General features: G+C 38.7%; 1 protein-coding gene across 1 annotated transcript in view; it reads left to right on the top strand.

Moving 5' to 3' along the window:
- Positions 1 to 1,447: 1,447 nt before the first annotated feature.
- Positions 1,448 to 20,585, top strand: part of LOC132187481 (uncharacterized) — a gene marked incomplete at its 5' end in the record, with an annotated part of 34,283 nt that continues 15,145 nt past the window's right edge. Inside the window, 5 exon segments of the mRNA XM_059601806.1 lie at positions 1,448 to 1,647; positions 4,778 to 4,889; positions 5,048 to 5,168; positions 16,109 to 16,179; positions 18,561 to 18,766. Coding sequence (XP_059457789.1) covers positions 1,448 to 1,647; positions 4,778 to 4,889; positions 5,048 to 5,168; positions 16,109 to 16,179; positions 18,561 to 18,766 — 710 coding nt within the window.

Raw genomic sequence — 20,585 nt, 5'->3', positions numbered from 1 at the left:
TTTATTAAAGCCTTTAATATCTTGGAACTCAATTTTTTGCATTGACTGTATTGATGTATTATTAATACAATTCTTTTTTTTTAAAAAAAAAATTTATAGTTTAGGATTTTAACGGGTCGTGTCTACCTAATTAGACCCGGTTATTTTAAATGGGTAAACCGGGTTGTGTCGGGTTACCTGACTATTTTCGTGTCAGATCCGATTACCCGTTTAGCTAAACGGGTCGTGTCTGGATATAGGCTAATCATGTAACGGGTACCCGCGGGTCGTAATCGAGTCGTGTCAGGTACTCATTTTGCCACCCCTGCCTTAGAGCACTCTTTTGAGCCTCACCAAAACCATTTTTAGGTTATTTTGGTGAGACAATTTAACAAAAGTAGCTTAAATCTCTACTTTTCAAACCCATTACGTAAAAAAAAAAAAGTAAAGTAAACAGTACTCACCAAATATAAAAAATATTGTTCACTCACTTATTGATTAAACAACTCATTTTTTTTTTTTTTTTTTCCTAAGAATAAACAAATTGTTGAAAAATAATATTTAAATAGAATAGTAAAAGTGGATTGTTAAAATAGTGAAACGGTGGTGGGTGCTCTAAAAATGTAAGTTATTAGATAAATAAAATTTGGTGAGACTGTTAAAAAATGTGAGTTGTTAGGTAAGTAAAATTTAGTGAGGCTGTTAAGGAATGCTCTTAGCAATATCCCCTTCTTTCTAGTTTGAGCGATTTTAATTTGAGTTTCACTTCAATTCAATGGATACCAATAATTGGAGGCCCAATCCGAGTCAAGACCCCGTTGGGGGAGGAGGAGGACCAGGAGCAGTAGGCGCTGGAGGCGGAGGAGAACCCACCATTGTCACCGGCGTTTGGAGGACCCAATTACCGACCGATAACAAAATGTGATTCTCTCTCTCTCTTCTTAACGAATAAAGTAAAATTCTATTTTGCGCTTTCCTTATATATATATATATATATATATATATATATATACACGGATTGAGATTGATTTGAGTGTTTCGGTTTTATATATGATCAAAACTAGAAATAGTTTCTAATCTCTAACTGTAAGTTTCCGTGTATGCCTCGTTATACACTTACAAGTACAGTGATTGCGCTCTCGATTTTATTGGATATTGCTTTATGCATGGTTTCTTGTTATTTTATTTTATTTTTTATGTAATTTTTTTTTTAAAGCAATTAACGGTTATTAAGGGTTAATTACTGTAAAGCTTGTGATTATTAAGGGTTAGTTACTGTAAAGCTTACTAAACGTACAGGCGGTTACGGTTAGTCAGTCTTTTGACCCTATCAAATGGTTCCACGGCTCAGTTCATTTGAGGCTGAGAGAATCTTATTCCGTCGTGTTCATATTACACAGTAGCAAACGTATCCATAAAGTTCTGCCCAAAATATTCCCTTACCTTACCAATATCCCCTTCTTTCTAGTTTGAGCGATTTGAATTTGAGTTTCACTTCAATTCAATGGATACCAATAATTGGAGGCCTAATCCGATTCAAGCCCACGTTGGGGGAGGAGGAGGACCAGGAGCAGTACGCGCAGGAGGCGGAGGAGAACCCACCATGGACACCGGCGATTGGAGGATCCAATTACCGCTCGATTCTCGTCAAAGAGTTGTGAACAAAATGTGATTCTCTCTCTCTCTCTATCTCTTCTTAACGAATAAAGTAAAATTCTATGTTGCGCTTTCCTGATATATATATGGATTGTGTTTTTGATTTGAGAGTTTCCCTGATATATATATATATATACGATCAAAACTAGAAATAGTTTCTAATCCTAGCTGTGGGTTCCATGTATGCCGCGTTATACAGTTAGAGAAGTACAGTGATTGCGCTCTCGATGTTATTGGATATTGCTTTATGCTTCGTTTGTTTGTTTGTTTGTTTGCTTTTTTTTTTTTTGTTTTTTTTGTTTTGTTTTGTTTTGTTTTGTTTTGTTTTTTTTTGACCAACTTTGCGTTCATCGTTTTGACTGCCTTTTGTGTTAAGATGTAAATATTTCTGTTAGGGTCAGTTTCCCTGGCCTGCCGGTTGGACTCGTGTCTCCCTAGTAAGCTCGATAGAAGTGTGTTCTTGTAGTAGCTTTTTACACCATAAACAGTGTTTTGAGTGTTTACAATATTAAATGGAGAAGCATTAAGCGGAAGCTTGGTTTTTTAATTTAGGCACTATTGGTTTTGGAGGAGCGAAAAGCCTAAAACACATGTAGGCTTTGTAATGTACGTGCATGTTTGACATTTAACAAGCTTGATTTGTGGATGAACATTTCAATGGTAAAATGGAACTATTTCTGTGAAGTTATATGGTATCATCTTAAAACGGTAGATAGTTGCTTAAATTTTGGTCAAGATGATCTCACGTGAAAGAAAAAAAATAAATAAATAAAATTAAAGAATACTCTTGGGGAAAAAAATCCTTGAAAGTTTGAAAAAATGCATTTTAAAATATAAGAATGACAAATCTTCGAATCCCCATACTGACATAGAGGATGGAAATTTTTCGACATCAAAAAAGAATGACAAATCTGACTTTAATTTTAAAGTGGCAGAAGTCATGGATTTGGGTAGCCTACTTCATCATCAATCACAGGCTTTACAACCATAACTTTGTTTAAAGGCACACAAGCATGTGAAGAAGAAACAGTATCACCATCACAATTCATATTAGAAGAGTGCTCACAAAGCATACTCTTAAAGTGACTACTTGAGAGTTTACACAATTTTGTCTCAAGAATTTTTAACTTATCTCTCAAACATGTGTTTTTAGCCTGTTAAGGCACAACAAACAGCACATGCATTCTTTAATTTAGAGATTAAAATTTATTTTTTCCTCCAAATATTAGTGAGTTTTTTTGAACACTTTTGCCAAAATCTGACAAATTCTCAAGGAGATTGTTTTCTACACAGTCAAATCTCCGAGAGGCACTTCATACTAGTTGTAGGAACATCCATGTTCTCACAAAACAACACAAAATTCACAGATGGATTCATGAATGGGGTCAAGGATCACACAGGGAAAAGACCTTTTCCTTTGGTCTCTATACCCGCTCTGATACCGACTGAGAAATATAACAACCAATTCTAACTCCAAACACGTGGAAGCATATACCAATATGCAATTAATCAATATATTAATTGAACACATGTGTATAAAAATATCAAGCCAACAATCACTAACAATCATACAACACAATGTTTATGTTGACGAAGAGGAAAACTTTGCACTAAGGAAAAACCTCTCCGGGGCATTCAAACCTAGGATTTCACTACTAAAAGAAGAACAAACTACAGACAATTGTAAAATTGACAACCCCTTTGCCACTTTACCCAGACAATCTGGAGGACGACTTGCTCCAAGTGTCTCTACTCCAACTCCTTTAGGTTGTTCTTCAGAGAATGAACACCTTACTGATCACCACCGATAGACTTTAGTTATTGCCTAGATTGTGTAGTCACAGCACGCCTACTTGAATCCCAATCCAAGAGTCTTCTCATGAGCAAACCCTTGGCACAACACTCAAGAACGTTGTATAGTTTTACACCAAGGTCTTGGGACTCATCTCTAAATACTCTCTTTGGAGGCTCTGAAAAACGTCTCTAAGAGATGTAGAAAGTTGAGATCAAACAGACTTTAAATAACAATTAGTGTTTTCTGTGCGGCAGCGTTAAAACAAGGAAGTAGGATGTCTGGACATGGCTAGGGTTTTTCAAAGATAACCACCTTCCATGTCTGGACATCAGGCAATCAAAATGTTTCGCTCGCAGGAATGTCCAGACAGTTCAGGGGACAGTAAAACTTCCTGGACTCTTGATGCCTGGACATCTATGTTCATGTTCGGACATCTCTCAAACCCAAGAGCTCATGTCCACAACCAAGTCTGGATCTTTCTGTAGACAACGCCATTCTAGAGTAGCTCATGCCCAGGCCGCCATACCAATGTCCGGACATCACTTAAACCCGAGGGTGAGTGTCCACTATCGTGTTTGTACAGGCCCAAGGTCGGTGATTCCCTTGAACTAACTAGGTCCGGACAACCTATGTTACGCACACAACTTCCCAAGTTTCCAAAACATAAAATTAAGCTTTGGACATGAGCCAATTACAAAACCTAACATAATATGTTCAGGAAAGCTTGGGGGTCTATGATGTGAAAGCAAGGTGTGCTGTTGTGTGACTAATAATTGTAACACTACACTCTCAAGTTACATAGGTCTCACTTAACCCCCCAAAAAAAGTTATCTTGGTCTTCCCACGATGTATACTGAAGATTAGCAGTAAAGGTTTTTTGGCCTTTGTGGATGTTTATATGTCTAAGTTGAGTCCCAATGATAACCATGGATTAAGGGTTCTCTCGTATATTTCTTGTGTATATGGATTGCGCCCCTTTGCTCGTTGTTTGAATATACATTATTTATCAAAAAAAAAAAAGTGCTAGTGAAACTTGCTGAAGTGCTAGTGCAGTGTTGCTGCCCCGCCCTTATAAACTGAAAAATTAAGTTGAGAGAACATTTTTCGGAGTTCCAAGTTTGTGGCTTCCAGATGGTAAAGCATAAACAGTCATGTACTGCCGCTTCTCTTTCTTTCCCTGGAAAAGTACTTGTTTTTTGTTTTTTGTTTTCATTTTAAATTTCATGAAATTGTATTTATAGTTTCTCTTGGTGTTTTTGTGGCTTAAGTTCTGCACTGTCAGCATAGTTTATCAATTTGGATCTCTTTGTGGCCGGTATTTATTAAGAATACATCTGATTTTTATAGAATGGATACATTGAAGAGGCATCTTCCCACTTCTGGCGAAGAGGGATTACATGAACTCAAGAAAATAGCCACAAGGTTTGAGGAAAAGATTTATGCTGCTGCCTCAAGCCAGGTACTTCCATCATAATGCTCCCATAACTTTCATGATGTATACATACATTTCCTTGCATGTATACTTGGAGAATAGATAATACTACGGTACTTCTTTTTCTTTTTTGCATCTTATAGTGCCATGAGATTTAAGTTTTTTTTGTTGATCCCTCATTTCAGTCAGATTATTTACGAAAAATATCTCTGAAGATGCTTACAATGGAGACCAAGTCTCAGAATCCTATAGGCAATTCTTTGCCATCCAATGCTGCTGGCAGTAGCAATAACCCCCGAGATTCAGGTATATAGAGTGTTGTGCTTGATTTTACTTGCATATTTAATATCCATCCCGTTTCTCTCTAATTTTGTGCTTTTGACACTGGTACATGAATATTTTTCACTACATTCACACATTATATATCCAGACATACATTACTTGGATAGGTACATATATAGATACATGATTGTATGTATACATAGTTACTTATGTTTTCGTGACTTTATCATTGTGAACAAGGATGCAATTCTTTTGAAAGGTAGAAAGATGGTCCTTTTTTTTTCCTCACGTCCTGAAATGTACTATTGCCAATATTTTATTGGTGGGGATGTGGAGAGAAGGCAGATACTACATGGAGTTGAATAGGTATGTCTAGCATTTGTTGGGTTGCTTTGCCATTTAAACGGATTATCAAAAATGCACGACACGGACTAGTGATCTCAATGATCACAAGAAACCAATACGCAGCAAATATATCAATTAAAAATACTGCAGTAATAAAAATCTGAAACCACCATAAATCTATCACACATCAACACCACATAATTTTTGTTGATGGAGTAGAAACCTTTGAACACTTTAATGGTAAAACCACTATAGGGCAGCAAAATACAGGAAATCAATTACCGAGAAAGAATACTTCACATTCATAGACACGTACAACCATTGTAACGCTAAGATGATCTGTGTGCAGACAAGCTCCTCATTTGACAACTCCAGCTCGTCACTGGCCTATCTTTCTTATCTGATTCCCTTACTAACCCATTGATAGACTTGTTGATGTAGAAATCAGCAATGTGGATTGGTAAGTCCAAGAAATCTAAACCTCAAGGCTCATACCATCAATAATGATCTCTTGGCACAAAACTCTTAAGTACTCGGTGTTTGGACCACTCAATACCAATGGTGCTTAGCTCAGTAGTCTCTCATGCTTGTTCTTCTTTTTCTTAAAAAATCGTTCCTTTTCAAATCCCTTATGGGCTTATGAAAATCTTACTTGAATTCCAAAGTTGGTTATGATTTTTAGTGGCAATTTCTGGACGCCAAAATAATTTGTCCGGACATGATTAGGGTTTAATGCCTAATCACAGTTCCATGTTTGGACAGCTGCGAACACAACAGCACACGGAGCTCCTTGGAGTCTATCATGTTCGTACACCAGCGCACGTGCGGTCTCTTGAAGTCCTCATGTGCAGACACCATCGCACAGATCAACACACACAACTCCTTGGTAGTTTTCATGTTCGGACACCATTGGACTGATCAACACACACAACTCCCGGGAAGTCACCATGTGTAGACATGTGCGCAGAGGCTAGTGCACACAACTTTTTGCTAGGACCATATTTAGTCATTAATCCACATGTTCCGGCATGAGCTTCTATGCTTGATTTCTTTGAGAAGTATTCAACTCTTCTACCAAAACTACCCAATACCATAAAATACATAGGAACATGTTTTGGACACTGAATAGGCCAAATGAAAGCCCATCTCTCAAAATGTAACACTTTCGAAGACATGAAAGTACTTGGAATTCGATGATATCTCGTGTCTTATTTTTATGAAGGCTCTCATCTCCTCTTGCATCGCTTCCCTCCACTTTGGATCATTATGCCTCTTGTAACTTTCTAAGGATCTCAAAACCTTTATGGATGTTTCCTACACAACAGCCGTATCAATAGCTTCTTCAACATCTTCAAAATACACAATGTACTTATGAACAAATTCGATTATCTTGATCATAAGGTCCACAAGAGAGAGACTGCCCTAGCGATGGCGCGATAGGCGTTGCACGCTAGGGTCCGGCGAGTTTCCATGGAGCGCAACTTCTCTTTTGAAGCTAAAACTTTCTGCCTTTCGGCAAAAGGTGGGTGTCCTAATCTTTGTCTGAAGGAAAGGAGAAAAGGATTCGTTGGGTATATTTTTGCGAGCATCCAATGTTCGTCGTGGTTGGTGGAGACGGTGGAGGCGGCGATTCAGTCTCAGGTGAAGGAAGAAATTGCCAAATCTTACCGTGAGGGAGATAAGGTTACAATGGTCCACGGGGGAGGTAATAAGGTTGGAAGGTTCTTGGAGGTGTCAGTTTTTGTTGAGGGTGGTCGCAAGGGAGTCATTTGGCTTCCGAAGAGCCGTTTTGGGAGGGGGTGGTGGCGATTTGCGGGAGAGCTTCGGCATCTATTGGCAGTTCAAATTAAGAAGGCTGGGTTGGTGGATCTTGGGGGTTCCATCTACGGTGGGGATTCTTGTGAATCCTCCTCCTTCAGATGCTAATTCTGGGAGGTTGTTTGTGGATGTCCTTCAATCTACTTCTGGTGATGAGGCGAAAGCAGTTGGATTGAAGGTTCTCTCCTCAAGTTTTCTCGATCTATTCCCGGTGCCTTCTTGTTATGAGACGGGGTCTGATGGAGAAGGGTTGCGATCTGCCATGGATTGCTATGCGTTGGAGAGTATGCCTAGGCCACGGTGGCGGCGGCTATGTCTTTGAGGTCCAAGAAGAGGAAGGGTAATTTTGGTATTACTGGGTTATTGAGGAATCTAGGGCAAATTCAATCTAAGTTGGACCGGGTCCTTGTTGGGTTAGCCTCAAAGCCCAAGCGTAGGAGGAAAAGGTTTGGTTTGTTTGGCTTAGCTAAAGCAACCTTTGGTCGAGAATCTAGGTCTATCCTTGAAGCAGGTTCGGGTCAATTTTCGACGCTAGATTCGGATCTGGGTTTGGGTCTGTCCTCAAATTTTTTGAAGCCTGTTTCTGTTTTTGCTCCTTCGGTCACTAAAGCAGATGTGGAGCTGCCGGCTAGGTCTCCTTCGAGTCTGCAGGATGTGTCGTAGTCAGTTTGTTTTCCTGATTTGGGTTTCCCATCGAAGACTACTTTGTTACCGGAATCTCCAGCGGTGGCTAGCTCTCCGGCGAGTACTCTGGCTGTCTATTACGCGGCAACAAAGGAAGTTTTAGCTCAGACTGATCGGATCTTTTCCTCGGTGAATGGTTTGATCAATCGGGGGTTTTCAGGCTCCAAAGTGGGTTCTCCTTCTTCGATCGGGTTTTTAGGCCTGGTCGCCGTGTGTACAACGATGGCGGAGGTGCAGCCGGAGCCTTCTGTGGAAGTTGGATTGGAGAAGGCGATGGGATGCTGTTTCGGTGATGGGATAACTATTCATGGTTGCGTGTTGAGACCTAGTTCGTCGTCGGAGGCTGCTATGTTACCGGAGACAGCCCAGGGCCGGTAGAATATTCTGGTGAGTACTGTGTCCAGGGTATCTGTTTCCCCTGTTGCCAAGGTGAAGGCCGCTATCTATCTGGCAGAGGCCTCTGCCTCTCAAGCGTCTCTGGCAGTGGTTTGTGTCCCTTTGGAGGTAGCTCTTGTTAAGGCTGATCGTATCCTGGCATCGGAAAAAGGGTTGCTTCATCAAGGGTTTTTAGGGTCTAGAAATGCTTCTCCTTCTTTGCCTGCGATGAAGTAGGCTTCATCTTCAGTTAAAGGTTCTAAGGTTGTCGTCGAAGAATCACAAGTCTGTTCTTCTTCGAAGAAGCACATGGCAGAATTGGGTTTGAGACTCAGCAAACCTTTTCCTTGCATGTCGGAGGGTGGTCTTCCAATTTACTCCTCTGTCTCCAAGTCTCAAATAGGGTATACCCGGAGAGTGAAGGAGAAGATTGCTAAGCAGTTGTTGCATAAGAACAAGGAGTTGTTTGCCGAGGTTGTGGTGGAAACTACGAAGAAGGGGGTGGAGAACTATTCGGAGGTGGTGCTAGATGCGGTGAAATTTGCCTCCATTGTGGGATTGTCTGGTGGTAAAGGAGGTGCCGAGAAAAGTCTTTTGAAGCTTTTTTCGAATATTGAAGAGGAGATGGAGCCCTATACTCCAAAGGTAAAAGGGAAGAAGGAACTCAAGAATTTAGAATGCTCCATCAATTATGAGGCTTGAGGGAGACTTTCTTCGGAAAGGTGCCAACGTCGGCGGGGTTGTGTTGGAACCAAAAATGCATTTTCATTTCCCCCAGAGGTGCATTAGGGGATTTGGGTTTTTAGGGCTGGTGTTGGGCTAGTGTGGGCTTTAGTCTTTGGGTTCTCTTTTTGGTTTTTCCGTTTGGCTGTGGTTACTTGGTGGATTTTTGGTTTGGGTCTTCTTGGGTTTTGTCTTTGGGTTTTAAGTTGGGCTACCTATGTATTCTTTCTTGTGTACCTAGAGGCGCATTGCGCTTTTTTTGATATATACAATATTACTTATCAAAAAATGAAAGTACTTGACAGTGGGCTCCTTTTCTTTCCACCACTCACATGAGGTCTTTGCAGTTCGTGATTGTAGGTAGACCCTATTGATAATGTGACATGCAATTTTGACAGCTTCCCAAAAATAGGTGGCCAGATTTTTACAATTCATCACTTGACTCTTTCTTTCAACCACTTCATTTTGTTGAGGAGTGATGGGTGCCGAAAACTCTTGCTTGGTGTCGTTCTCCTCACGGAAGTCTGCAAAACTTGTATTCTCAAATTCTTTGACATGGTCACTTCGAATTCTCTTTATGTAGTAGCCCTTTCCATTTTGTAGCTTCTTGAATATGACTTTGGCATGTTCAAAGGCTTCAGACTTTTCTCGGAGTAAAATGACCCATGAATATCTTGGTAAGTTATCAACAATTACCATGTACTTCCTTCCCCCTATACTTTCGGTGCTTGATGGTCACATCAAGTCCATGTGAAGCAGCTCGAGAGGTCTAGAGTGTGGATGGAATTTGTCTTCCCGTGTTGGGACTTGATATGCTTTCCCATTGACTTGGTTCACAAACGGTCTTCTCTATCTTTACCAATTTAGGCAGCCCAAGTATGAAATCCTTCTTTGCTGCCTTGGAGAGATCCTTTAAAGTTTAGATGTCCCAAGCAGTGATGCCACAATTCCACTTTATGAAACTTGGCTCTGTTGCAGCTTAAAGTGGTACTTGGCTCAACCGCATAACAGTTATCAGTTGTCTTTAGTCCTCCCATGATCCATTCTCCATTGTTGTTGAAGTCATTACATTGCTTCTTGGAGAATTGCAGCATGAGATCATCATCACATATTTGACTATACTTGCCAGGTTCACCTTGAGACTTTTGTCATAGAGCACATTGTGTGGCAATGGAAGTCCTGGAATCTCAACTGTGTCCTTGTCCTTCACTTGTGACTGACTACCATCACCAAAGGTGACATTACCACCCTTGCACTCATCAATTTGTTTATACGTAGGCTTATCCCACGACATGTGTCTAGAGCAGCCACTGTTGAGGAACCAAAGGCAAGCGTTAAGCACCTTAAGTGTAGTGTGGGGAACGAAACACAAGGAATCATCTTTCTTCCAGACCTTTTTGAGCTTGGGTTTGGTCATGGGATGGTCATAGGTCCCTTGAGTTCTATTTTTCTTAACCATGGAAGACAATTTCGACAACTCATCAAGTCTCTCACTAATGAGCTTGACTTGCTCAGTCAAGGCTCTAACCTGATTCTTATAATCAGGTTCATCTCTCCTAGAGACATTCTTTTTCCTCCAAGTCTTTTGTATCTCAAAATAAGGCAGTTTGGTCTAGTGTGACCAACAATCCCACAATGAAAATACGTAGGAACAAACTTGGTTGAAGTCTGTTTCTTAGAAGAAGTCATGGATTTGGGATTCACACAATCATGCAAACAAACGGATTTTTTCCCTATCCATATAGGCTACATTAGCCTTGACTCCATTAGCATTCACATGCTTGACAAGCATGGTCTTATTCATAGACACACAAGCATGTGAAAAGCATTAAAAGAACCACAACTCATACTCAGTTAATGCACACCAAATTAAATTTTCAAATTATCACTTGAGAGTTTATTCAAAGAATCCTGTCTCATTTATTCTTTCACAAGAGATTTAACCTTAGTCACTAACATGATATTTTCAGCTTGTAAAGCATCACAGACTCACATATATCAAAAGGATTTTTCAACTCATCAAGCAAGCGATCTTTTTTGCTATCAATATCTTTGAGCTTTTTGGAAGCTCTTTTGTTCATCTTTGACAAATCAGAAAATTTCTCAAAGTGATTATTATACGAAAACTGCAGATCATTTACCTGCTCAAAGTCATCCTCGGATAACTATATAGAGTTAAGAGTCATGAGACTCTAGGACGTTATTCATAGAATCGGTAAGAGACCCAAAATTCCCACCTTTCACAATATTGCTCATATCCAAAGCATTTGGAAAGATTAACTCCATAAAAATAGGGGTCAAGGATCACACCCAAGAATTTAATCCGGACAAAGTGAAACCGCTCTTATTCCAATTGCAAGATGCAGAATAGCGACCCCACCCCAATGATCACAAGCAACCAATACACATCAAATATATCAATTAAAAATATTGCAGTAATAAAAATCTCAAACCACCATAAACGATAAATCAATCTCACATCAACAACAAAGAATTTCTGTTGATGAGGTGGAAATCTCTTTTAACACTTCAAAGGTTAATCCGCTTGGAGGCAAACTCAGGAACTCAATCACTAAGAATACTACACATGCATAGACACTTACAACCACTGTAGCATAATTCCCTTGTCGAGCCACCGGTAGACTTCAGCTCATTGTTGATGCAGAAATCAACAATGTGGTTTGGAAACTCCAAGAGATCTAAACGTCAAGGCTCATACCATCAATGATCTCTTGGCACAAAACTCTAAACACTCGGTGTTTGGAACACTCAATATCAATGGTGTTTAGCTCACTAGACTCTCTTGCTTGTTCTTAAAAAATTGTGCCTTTTGAAACCCCTTATAGGCTTATCAAAATTAGACTTGAATTCCAAAGTTGATTATGAATTTCAACGGCATGGCCCGGACACCAAAATAACCTATCCGGACATGATTAGGGTTTCATTATTAATCATAGTACCATGTCCGGACAGCTGCACACAGAGAAGCACACGAAGCTCCTTGGAATCCATCTTGTCCAAAGACCATTGCTCATAGAGAAGCACACAAAACTCTCTGGAAGTCTTCATGTCCGGAGACCATCACACGGATTAGCGCAAACGACAACCTAGATGTCTTCATGTCTGGACACCATCACACTGATCAATGCAAACAACTCCATGGAAGTCACGATGTTTGGACATTTGTGCATAGGCCAGCGCGCACAACCTGTTGGCAGAACCATGTGTGGATATCAATCCACCTGTCTGGACATGAGCTTTTGTACTTGATTTCTTTGAGAAGTCTTCAACTCTTCATCCTAAAGCCTAAGTAAAACACTACTCAATGCTATAAAATACAAAGGCACATGTTTTGGACACTGATTAGGCCAACTAAAAACCAACAAAAAAGAACTGAGTTGTTGTGTGGTTCTGTGGGGATAGTTCAGTGGGTTAGCCAGTGAGGATGGCAGCTTGCCTAAACGGTCCTTTGCGGCTGTGCTTGTCCCGACTCCGGGTGGTTTGAAGCCGTCGTTGAAGCTTAGGCTCCTGTGGAGGTTTGCTTTGAGCTGGGGAGGAGCCTTCCTCTGGGTGGCGGCGCCTCAATGCTGGAGGCGTTGAGGATCTTGCTCTCGCTGAAGATGCTTCTTGCAAAGGTTAGGGCTGACATGGATCAGGTTATTTCTTTCGGGTTGGGCCTAAAGATCAAAGCTAAGGGGAATTAGGATGAGGGCTGGGCTGGGTGTCAAGTTGAGGGTAAAGCCCAATTATTTGGGGAAGTTTTGGGTTGACCTGGACCAGGTTTTCTCTTGGTTGGAACCGAAACCTAATTTTCTTCTTGGGTATAGGCTGAAAGCCTTTGGATGCAAATTTCCGGGTTAGTTCTACTTCGGGTGATGCTGTGGCTCTGAGTCCTAAAGCGGGTCTTGGGGTTGATTCTACGGCGATGGGTGAAGCGGCGGTCTCTGCTTCTCCAACGGGTAAGATTGATGTCCGATTTCCATCTCCGATGAAGGGTCTGTTCCGGCGTGGGTTTTTTAGGCCTGTGTCTTCCTCTCCGCCTGAGGAGGATGAAGTGCTGTCTCTGGGTTCTACTGAGTCGAATCCAAAGGGGACTGGCCCTATTTTGGATCTTGATTCGTCTTTTGGTGGTTCGGAGTCTTCGGCTAGCGAGGTGTTGCGACAGGGTTCTCAAGGTGTTGGGGACTTGTCCTCAAACGTGGGCGTTGTCTCGACGAAGGGTGAGAAAGATCCTCTGGAATTGTGGCAAGAGAGAGTTGTTGAGCTTAGAAAGTTCCATCAACTTTGGCTTAGCCGGCAGGGTTGCTCAGGGTAGGAAGGACAATATTATAGGGGTGTAGGCTTTCGTGTGGGGTGTTTTTTGGGCTTTGGGTGTTTGCTTTGAGGGTTCTTGGGTGGGTCTTTGGGGTCTCTTGTGGGTGCTCCTTGTGAGCTTAGGGTTTTTCTTGGGTGTTAACTTAGTGGAAGACTAAGGTAACTAATCAAAGAGTAGCGCCTTTGGTTTTGCGAGGAGAAGCGTTTTCGTCTTCTACCCAAAAAGATAAAAACAAACCCGCAGGCTAAAAGAAAGATAAAACTCCGCAGAGTATTTGAGAGAGAATTCTCTTATTTTATAATAATTCAATGGATTTTGTTTTACAAAATAAGCAAGCCTATTTATAGAAAATAAATACTTGTAGAGAAAGTAAACCTACTTCTAGTAGAGAAAGTAAATCTAATCCTAGTAGAGAAAGTAAATCTAATCATAGTAGGAAAGAAAAATAATTAAAGCAAATCTAACCCTATTAAGGAAAGAAAATAATGTTTTAATAAAATAAAATAAAATCCTAATATAAAATTGATAATCAGCGGGAATCATGACAATCTTTCATTTTGCACTTCCATTGTCTGAGAACGGATAAAATTCTGATCAAGCGGCGCTACTCCAATATTATTTTTGATATTTTCCTTATTTTCGTTTTTACCAAAAATATAGGTAAATATCGTCCTACATCAGGTGCATCTAGGCGCTCTCTTGTTATACTTCCTGTGTAATAGCGTTGTTGCACCTCTTAAATTTGCATTTTTTTGATATATACAACATTACTTATCAAAGAAAAAGTTCAGTGGGTTAGTCTTGGTTGCCCTTGGTGTTTGTGTTGAGGGCTTTGGGTGGGTTGTTGGGTTTTTCTTTAGGCTTGCTTTGGCTTCCCTGTGTACACTTCTTGAGTAATAAGGGGCACCTCACGCTTTTCTTTTTCTTTAATAAAACACATTATTAGTTATCAAAACAAAAATTGCTTATGCATGTTCTTTGTTCATCTCCCCCACCCACCATTTTCCTTCAATATTTGTTTTTTCTCTAGCGTGGTGTCTGTTTTTATTGTTTCATATTGAATAGGATTAATAGGTTTGTCATCCCAAGTTCACAACCAAGGGCAATTGCCATGATCACCTTTTGAGTTATGTTTTCATAAACCACTGACAGCCCCTTACCCATGCCTTTGAAGTGAATGAATTCTGTAATGGTTTTATCATCATATGTAAATCTATAACACTAATAATTCACTGTTATTCATTTTGAGATTTGATCTGTACCCAAAAAAGAAAAAAGAAAAAGAGGAGAAAGAGATTTGATGATATTTTCTTTGGGCAACCACTGCTTTCCTCATCAATTTCTCTCTCTTTTGCTATGTATGGGAGGGGCTTTATAATATTTATCAAGGTCTTTTTCGTTACGGTCATATCAATATTAGGTAATTGGTTAACTTTGGAACTTATATATTTAGTTGGTTTGGATTATCATGGGTCATGCCTAGTAAGGTGGCGGGCTTGTTTGCTTGTTGGTGGTTGAAAGGTCGTTCTCGAAGCGTTGTTGTGTTGAAGATGGTTCCTCTATGCCTCGTGTGGTGTTTATGATTAGAAAGGAATGCGAGATGCTTTGAGGATTGTGAGAGATCCTTGGAGGAACTCACGACCTTCTTTTTTTACACGCTTTTCACTTGGACAGCAGCTGGGCTCGCTCCTTTAGTGATTAACTATCCCAATTTTCTTGTTCTTTTCTCTTCTCCTAGTTAGACATTTCTCTTGTATACTCCTTGTGTACTAGGGTTGCGCCCTTCTACGCTTTTGATATATAAACATAACTTATCAAAAAAATATTTGACCTTGTCATGCTGCAATTTTCCGATTCTGGCTTGTTGATTGGCCACATAAGATTTCTTGTTTCAAAACTTTCTCTAGGTCCAAGGGCATCCAAAAAGACTCTAAAAGGCTCACTAGACCCGTTGTGTGTATCTTTTCCCCTTTTTTAGGAGTTTTGGTAAAAGAATTAAAGAACAATTCTGCTAGTTTCGCATATTAAAACTTTGCAATATTCTATGGCAAGTATAACCAATAGATTGTTTCTGTGTACTTGGGTTGCCCCTTTGCCTTTTTTAAATATATCTCAATTATTTATATATATAAAAAGGTTTAACCAATAGATTGTGTTCATGGTCACTAATGGTGCCTCAACCCTCAGAGGGCATAACCCTCAAGCTACCTTTATCTGCTTGGTTTTAGTTCACCTGGGTTGTGTTGAGACATGCCAAATGAGAGGTCAAACTCCATCCTTATACCGACCTGATTTCCTCTTACATAAAAATGAGAGATCAAATTCCTATCAACAGTAGCCAGTGAATGTTGTTATATTCATCCCTAAGGTGAAAACAAACTATTGAGACCTCTAAGGAATTATTTGATGAAGGATGCACATTGGATCAATTGAAACTAGATGAGGAGTCTTAATAATTTAGTGTGCAGAGAGTGTAAAGTAATTTGCCTTGGGATGCCCTATTTTTACTTCACATGTTTACATCAGAGTTGTTATTTAATGTGCATATGATCTTTCGGAGTGAAGATTCTTTGATATAAATGTGTGTCTTATTAATTTGTTTTTCACTAGTCTAGTGTTCTCTTAGCTGGCCTTCTCTAAATTATTTTCCTTTCTAATGGTTATTCATTCAGGTGCTCATATTGACACATTGATATCTTTGTAGTGTCTCTAGATTTCATGGCTCAGACAGGACATGCAAATGGGGGTGATTGGCAAGAAACGGCTTCTCAAGAGGTAATATGAGAAGGCTTATGAATTTCAATTGTAGAGGGCTATTTATAGGAGTTCAATGGCTGAAGTGTTATTATTCAGTATTGCCGGTACATGAACGCTCGTTTCTACTATGTCGAACGTTCGTTGCTAGGGTTACAAGCAAACATTCATCTTTACTTTGTCGAACGTTTGGGTCTAGGGTTCCAAGCAAACATTCGTTTGTCGAACCTTGAACACTCGACTAAGACAATGAGTTAAGATTCTTCCCTTTAAAACAAACTCTGACAAATCCAATAGTCAAACCAAAGCTTACTTATTTCCAATTAATATTTGGGGTATTACAATAACTCACTAATTTTGTGTTGGATTCATATCAATTTCACAGGTCATGTCAGATTCATCACCCCCATTATCCCCTTCTCATCCCCAAATATGATGTGGCATGCTCCTCCAAACTAAAAAACCAATTCCTATGCACCAAATGTTATGGGATCACGCCATGTCAGCTTTGGGGGATGAGAACATAATAATGGGGTGATGTATAGTGTTATTCCTTAGGAATATCTATTACCCAAGAATGGGATGATCTTGATATTTTTTTCTCAAAAAGTTCTTTTTTTTTTTTTTTATGGAAAAAAATATATATATTTTTAACGGATGATGGACCACCCTAAAGAAAAAAAATATATTTTTTTGCACATAATTTTTAAAATTATGATATTTTAAAAACTTAAACAAAATATAATTTAATTTTAATTACAAAATTTGGTCATTTATATGTTGTTAGGAATGATTCAATTCAAATTCGTCTTGTTTGAAGAACAATCATCTCTATTTAAAATTTTAAATGAAATATTTGAAATAGATACTATTCATCTATTTTAAACTTACGATTTAAAGTTGAAGTATTTAATATTAACTTTTTAGGGTTTAGTCATGACTCTGAAATTAGGGGTGAAAGGGTGGGTGGTTATTAATTGTCTGCTAACCACTAACCGTTAACCGCTCTTGAAGACGGTTATGAAAAATCGCTAACCGCCTTTACGTATATTATATAATATATATTATATTTATATGGGATAAATGTAAAATTGGTTCTTGTGGTTGGCTTAAATTACAAATCACTAAATGTGGTATAAAAAATAACTTATAAGTCCCTGTAGTTGGCCTAAATTACAAATCACTCACTGTGGTATAAAAAAGAATTTATAGGTCCTCAAGGTATGCCAAAATAACAGTTTACTTCACGAAATAAATTTCCGTTAAATAATTAACAAAATCTGTCACTTTGCAATGTCATACCCAATAAAAACGCGACACATATTATTATTAATTTCTAACTTTCAAAAATAACAATTAGGATTTTTCACATTATTTTACAACTCCAACTAAAATTGCACATCATCCCTCACTCCGTGTGATACTATTATAGTAAATTAACCTAATATTAATACAATAAATTAACCTAATCTCTTATATTCCCAAAATTTTACTCCGTGCGTAACTCTCCCTCATCTTCATCTTCCTCAGTCACTTTACAAAATGTGACCATCAAATTCTCGCAAAATGCTTTTAAATCGTGGCGAGGAAGATGAAAATGAATGAGGGTTACACATTGGGTAAAATTCAGGGATAGAAGATATTAGGTAAATTTACTATAATAGTATGATGTGACAAAGTAATGGATTTTGTTAAGTTACTTAACGGAAATTGATTTTAGGAAGTAAACTATTATTTTGACCTACTCTTAGGATTTATCAATTATTTTTTATACAACATAGATTGATTTGTAATTTAGGCCAACTACAAGGACCTATAAATTATTTTTTATACCAAAGTGAGTGATTTGTAATTTAGGCCAATCACATGGACGGATTTTGTATTTATTCATATTTATATATATATATATATATAAATATAAAAAAAAAAATGAAACGACGTCGTTTTGTGCTTATATATATAAATTTAGAAATGATGTCCTATGTAGTAGGGTATTATCATATTACCATATAAACGACATCGTTTTTGTTTTTTTAATGAACTTAATTTTTTTAAAAAAATATTTCTTTAAAAAACAGTTAACGGTTATTAATCGCTAACCGCTGGTTAATCGCATAGGCGGTTGTTAGCGAATACTAACCGCCAAAGCAATTACGGTTATTCATTAGCCGCCTAGGCGATTACGGTTAGCGGTTATAGCCAATAACCGTTAACCCGTAAAGGCCTTTTCACTCTATCTGAAATGGATCCGACTGACCCAGTTCCTTTGAAGCTGAGATAATCTTATTCCGTCATGTTCATATTACTTATTCTGTCATGTTCATATTCAACAGTAGCAAACGTATCCATAAAGTCCTTCCCCAAAATATTCCCTTACCTTACTAATATCCCCTTCTTTCTAGTTTGAGCGATTTGAATTTGAGTTTCACGTCAATTCATTGGATAACAATAATTGGAGGCCCAATCCGAGTCAAGCCCCCGTTGGCAGAGGAGGAGGACCAGGACCAGGATCAGGAGGTGCTGGAGGCAGAGGAGAACCCACCATAGACACCGGCGATTGGAGGACCCAATTACCGCTCAATTCTCGTCAAAGAATTGTGAGCAAAATGTGATTCTCTCTCTGTCTTCTTAACAAATAAAGTAAAATTATATTATTTTGCGCTTTCCTGATGTATATACGGATTGTGTTTGATTCGAGTGTTTCGGTTTTATATGTGATCAAAACTAGAAATAGTTTATAATCTCTAGCTGTAAGGTTCCGTGTATGCCGCGTTATCCAGTTACAAGTACAGTGATTGTGCTCTCAATTTTATTGGATATTGCTTTATGCTTGGTTTCTTCCTTCATCGTTTTGACTTCCTTTTGTGACTGAGTTAAGATGTAAATATTTCTGTTAGTTTCCCTGGCTTGTTGGTTGGACTTTTGTCTCCCTAGTATGCTCGATAGAAGTGTGTTCTTGTTGTAGCTTTTTACACCATAAACAATGTTTTAGTGCTTCTTTTTTTTTTCTTTTTTTTTTTTTTTTTTGTAAAAAGCAAAGGCATGTGGTAAGCTTGAGATTTGAGTGTTTACAATATTAAATGGAGAAGCATTAAGCGGAAGCTTGGTTGTTTAATTTAGGCATTATTGGTTTTGGAGGAGCTAAAACACATGTAGGCTTTGTTATGTATGTTCAAGTTTGACATTTAACAAGCTTGATTTGTGGATGAACATTTCAATGGTAAAATGGGACTGTTTCTGTGAAGTTATATGGTATCATCTTAAAACGGTAGATAGTTGCTTAAATTTTGGTTAAGATGATCTCACGTGAAAGAAAAAATAAATAAATAAAAAAAATTAAAGAATACTCTTGGGGAAACAAATCATTTAAAGTTAGAAAAAATGCATTTTAAAATATAAGAATGACAAATCTGACTTTAATTTTAAAGTGGCAGAAGTCATGGATTTGGGTACTTCATCATCAATTACAGGCTTTACAACGTTAACTTTTTTTTTTTTTTGGATAAGTAGTGTTTATATAACAAAAGTGCAGAGGGGTGCAACCTTAGTACACAAGGAGTATACAAGGAAAACGTCTAAATAGAAGAAGAGAAAAGAACAAAGAAGTCAAGATAGCTAATTACTAAGGGAGCGAGCCAAGCTGCTTTCCAAGTGTAAAACGTATAGAAGAAAAAGGCCGTGAGTTCCTCCAAGGATCTCTCAGAAGCCTCAAATCATCTCTAATTCCTTTCTAACCACAGACACCACACGATGCATAGGGGAACCATTTTCCAAACAACAGCACTCCAAGAGCGATCTCCCGACCACCAACAAGCAAACAAGCCCTCCATCTTGCTAGGCATGACCCAAGACAAACCAAAACGATTGAAGATGGCATACCATAAGGAATGAGCAATCTCACAGTGAAGGAAAAGGTGATCAATAGTCTCCCCATCTAATTTGCACAAGCAACATCTATTGATCACAATAAGATTCCTCTTTCTGTGATTATCAATATTAAGGAACTTTCCTAACACTGCCGTCCAAGTAAAGAAAGCCACTCTCGAAGGTGCCTTCGTGCACCAAATACTCTTCCAAGGAAAAGGACTCGCCTCTTTGCTTACCAAGGTATTATAGAAAGATCTAACATCGAACTTCCCTTTTCTAGACGGAACCAACCAAATTTTATCCTCCCCTTCCCTACTCATTGTGTGAGAATATAACATAGTACAGAACGAGGCTAGCACTTCCAATTCCCAATCATGGACCGACCGAAAGAAGCTAACATTCCATTGAAGAGTTCCACCCGTAAGCTCCAAATTGTCAGCAATGGACGCATCTTTTGCACTAGCTATATTGTATAGGCCTGGAAAAGTTTCCTTGAGGATCGTATCTCTGCACCAAACATCATCCCAAAATTTGATTTTAGACCCATCTCCTAGATCGAA

Source organism: Corylus avellana, chromosome ca7 (assembly GCF_901000735.1).
Source record: "Corylus avellana chromosome ca7, CavTom2PMs-1.0".
NCBI classification, from domain to species: Eukaryota; Viridiplantae; Streptophyta; class Magnoliopsida; order Fagales; family Betulaceae; genus Corylus; species Corylus avellana.
The sequence above is the reverse complement of the archived record's forward strand: the minus strand, read 5'-3'. Positions and strand labels throughout refer to the sequence as shown.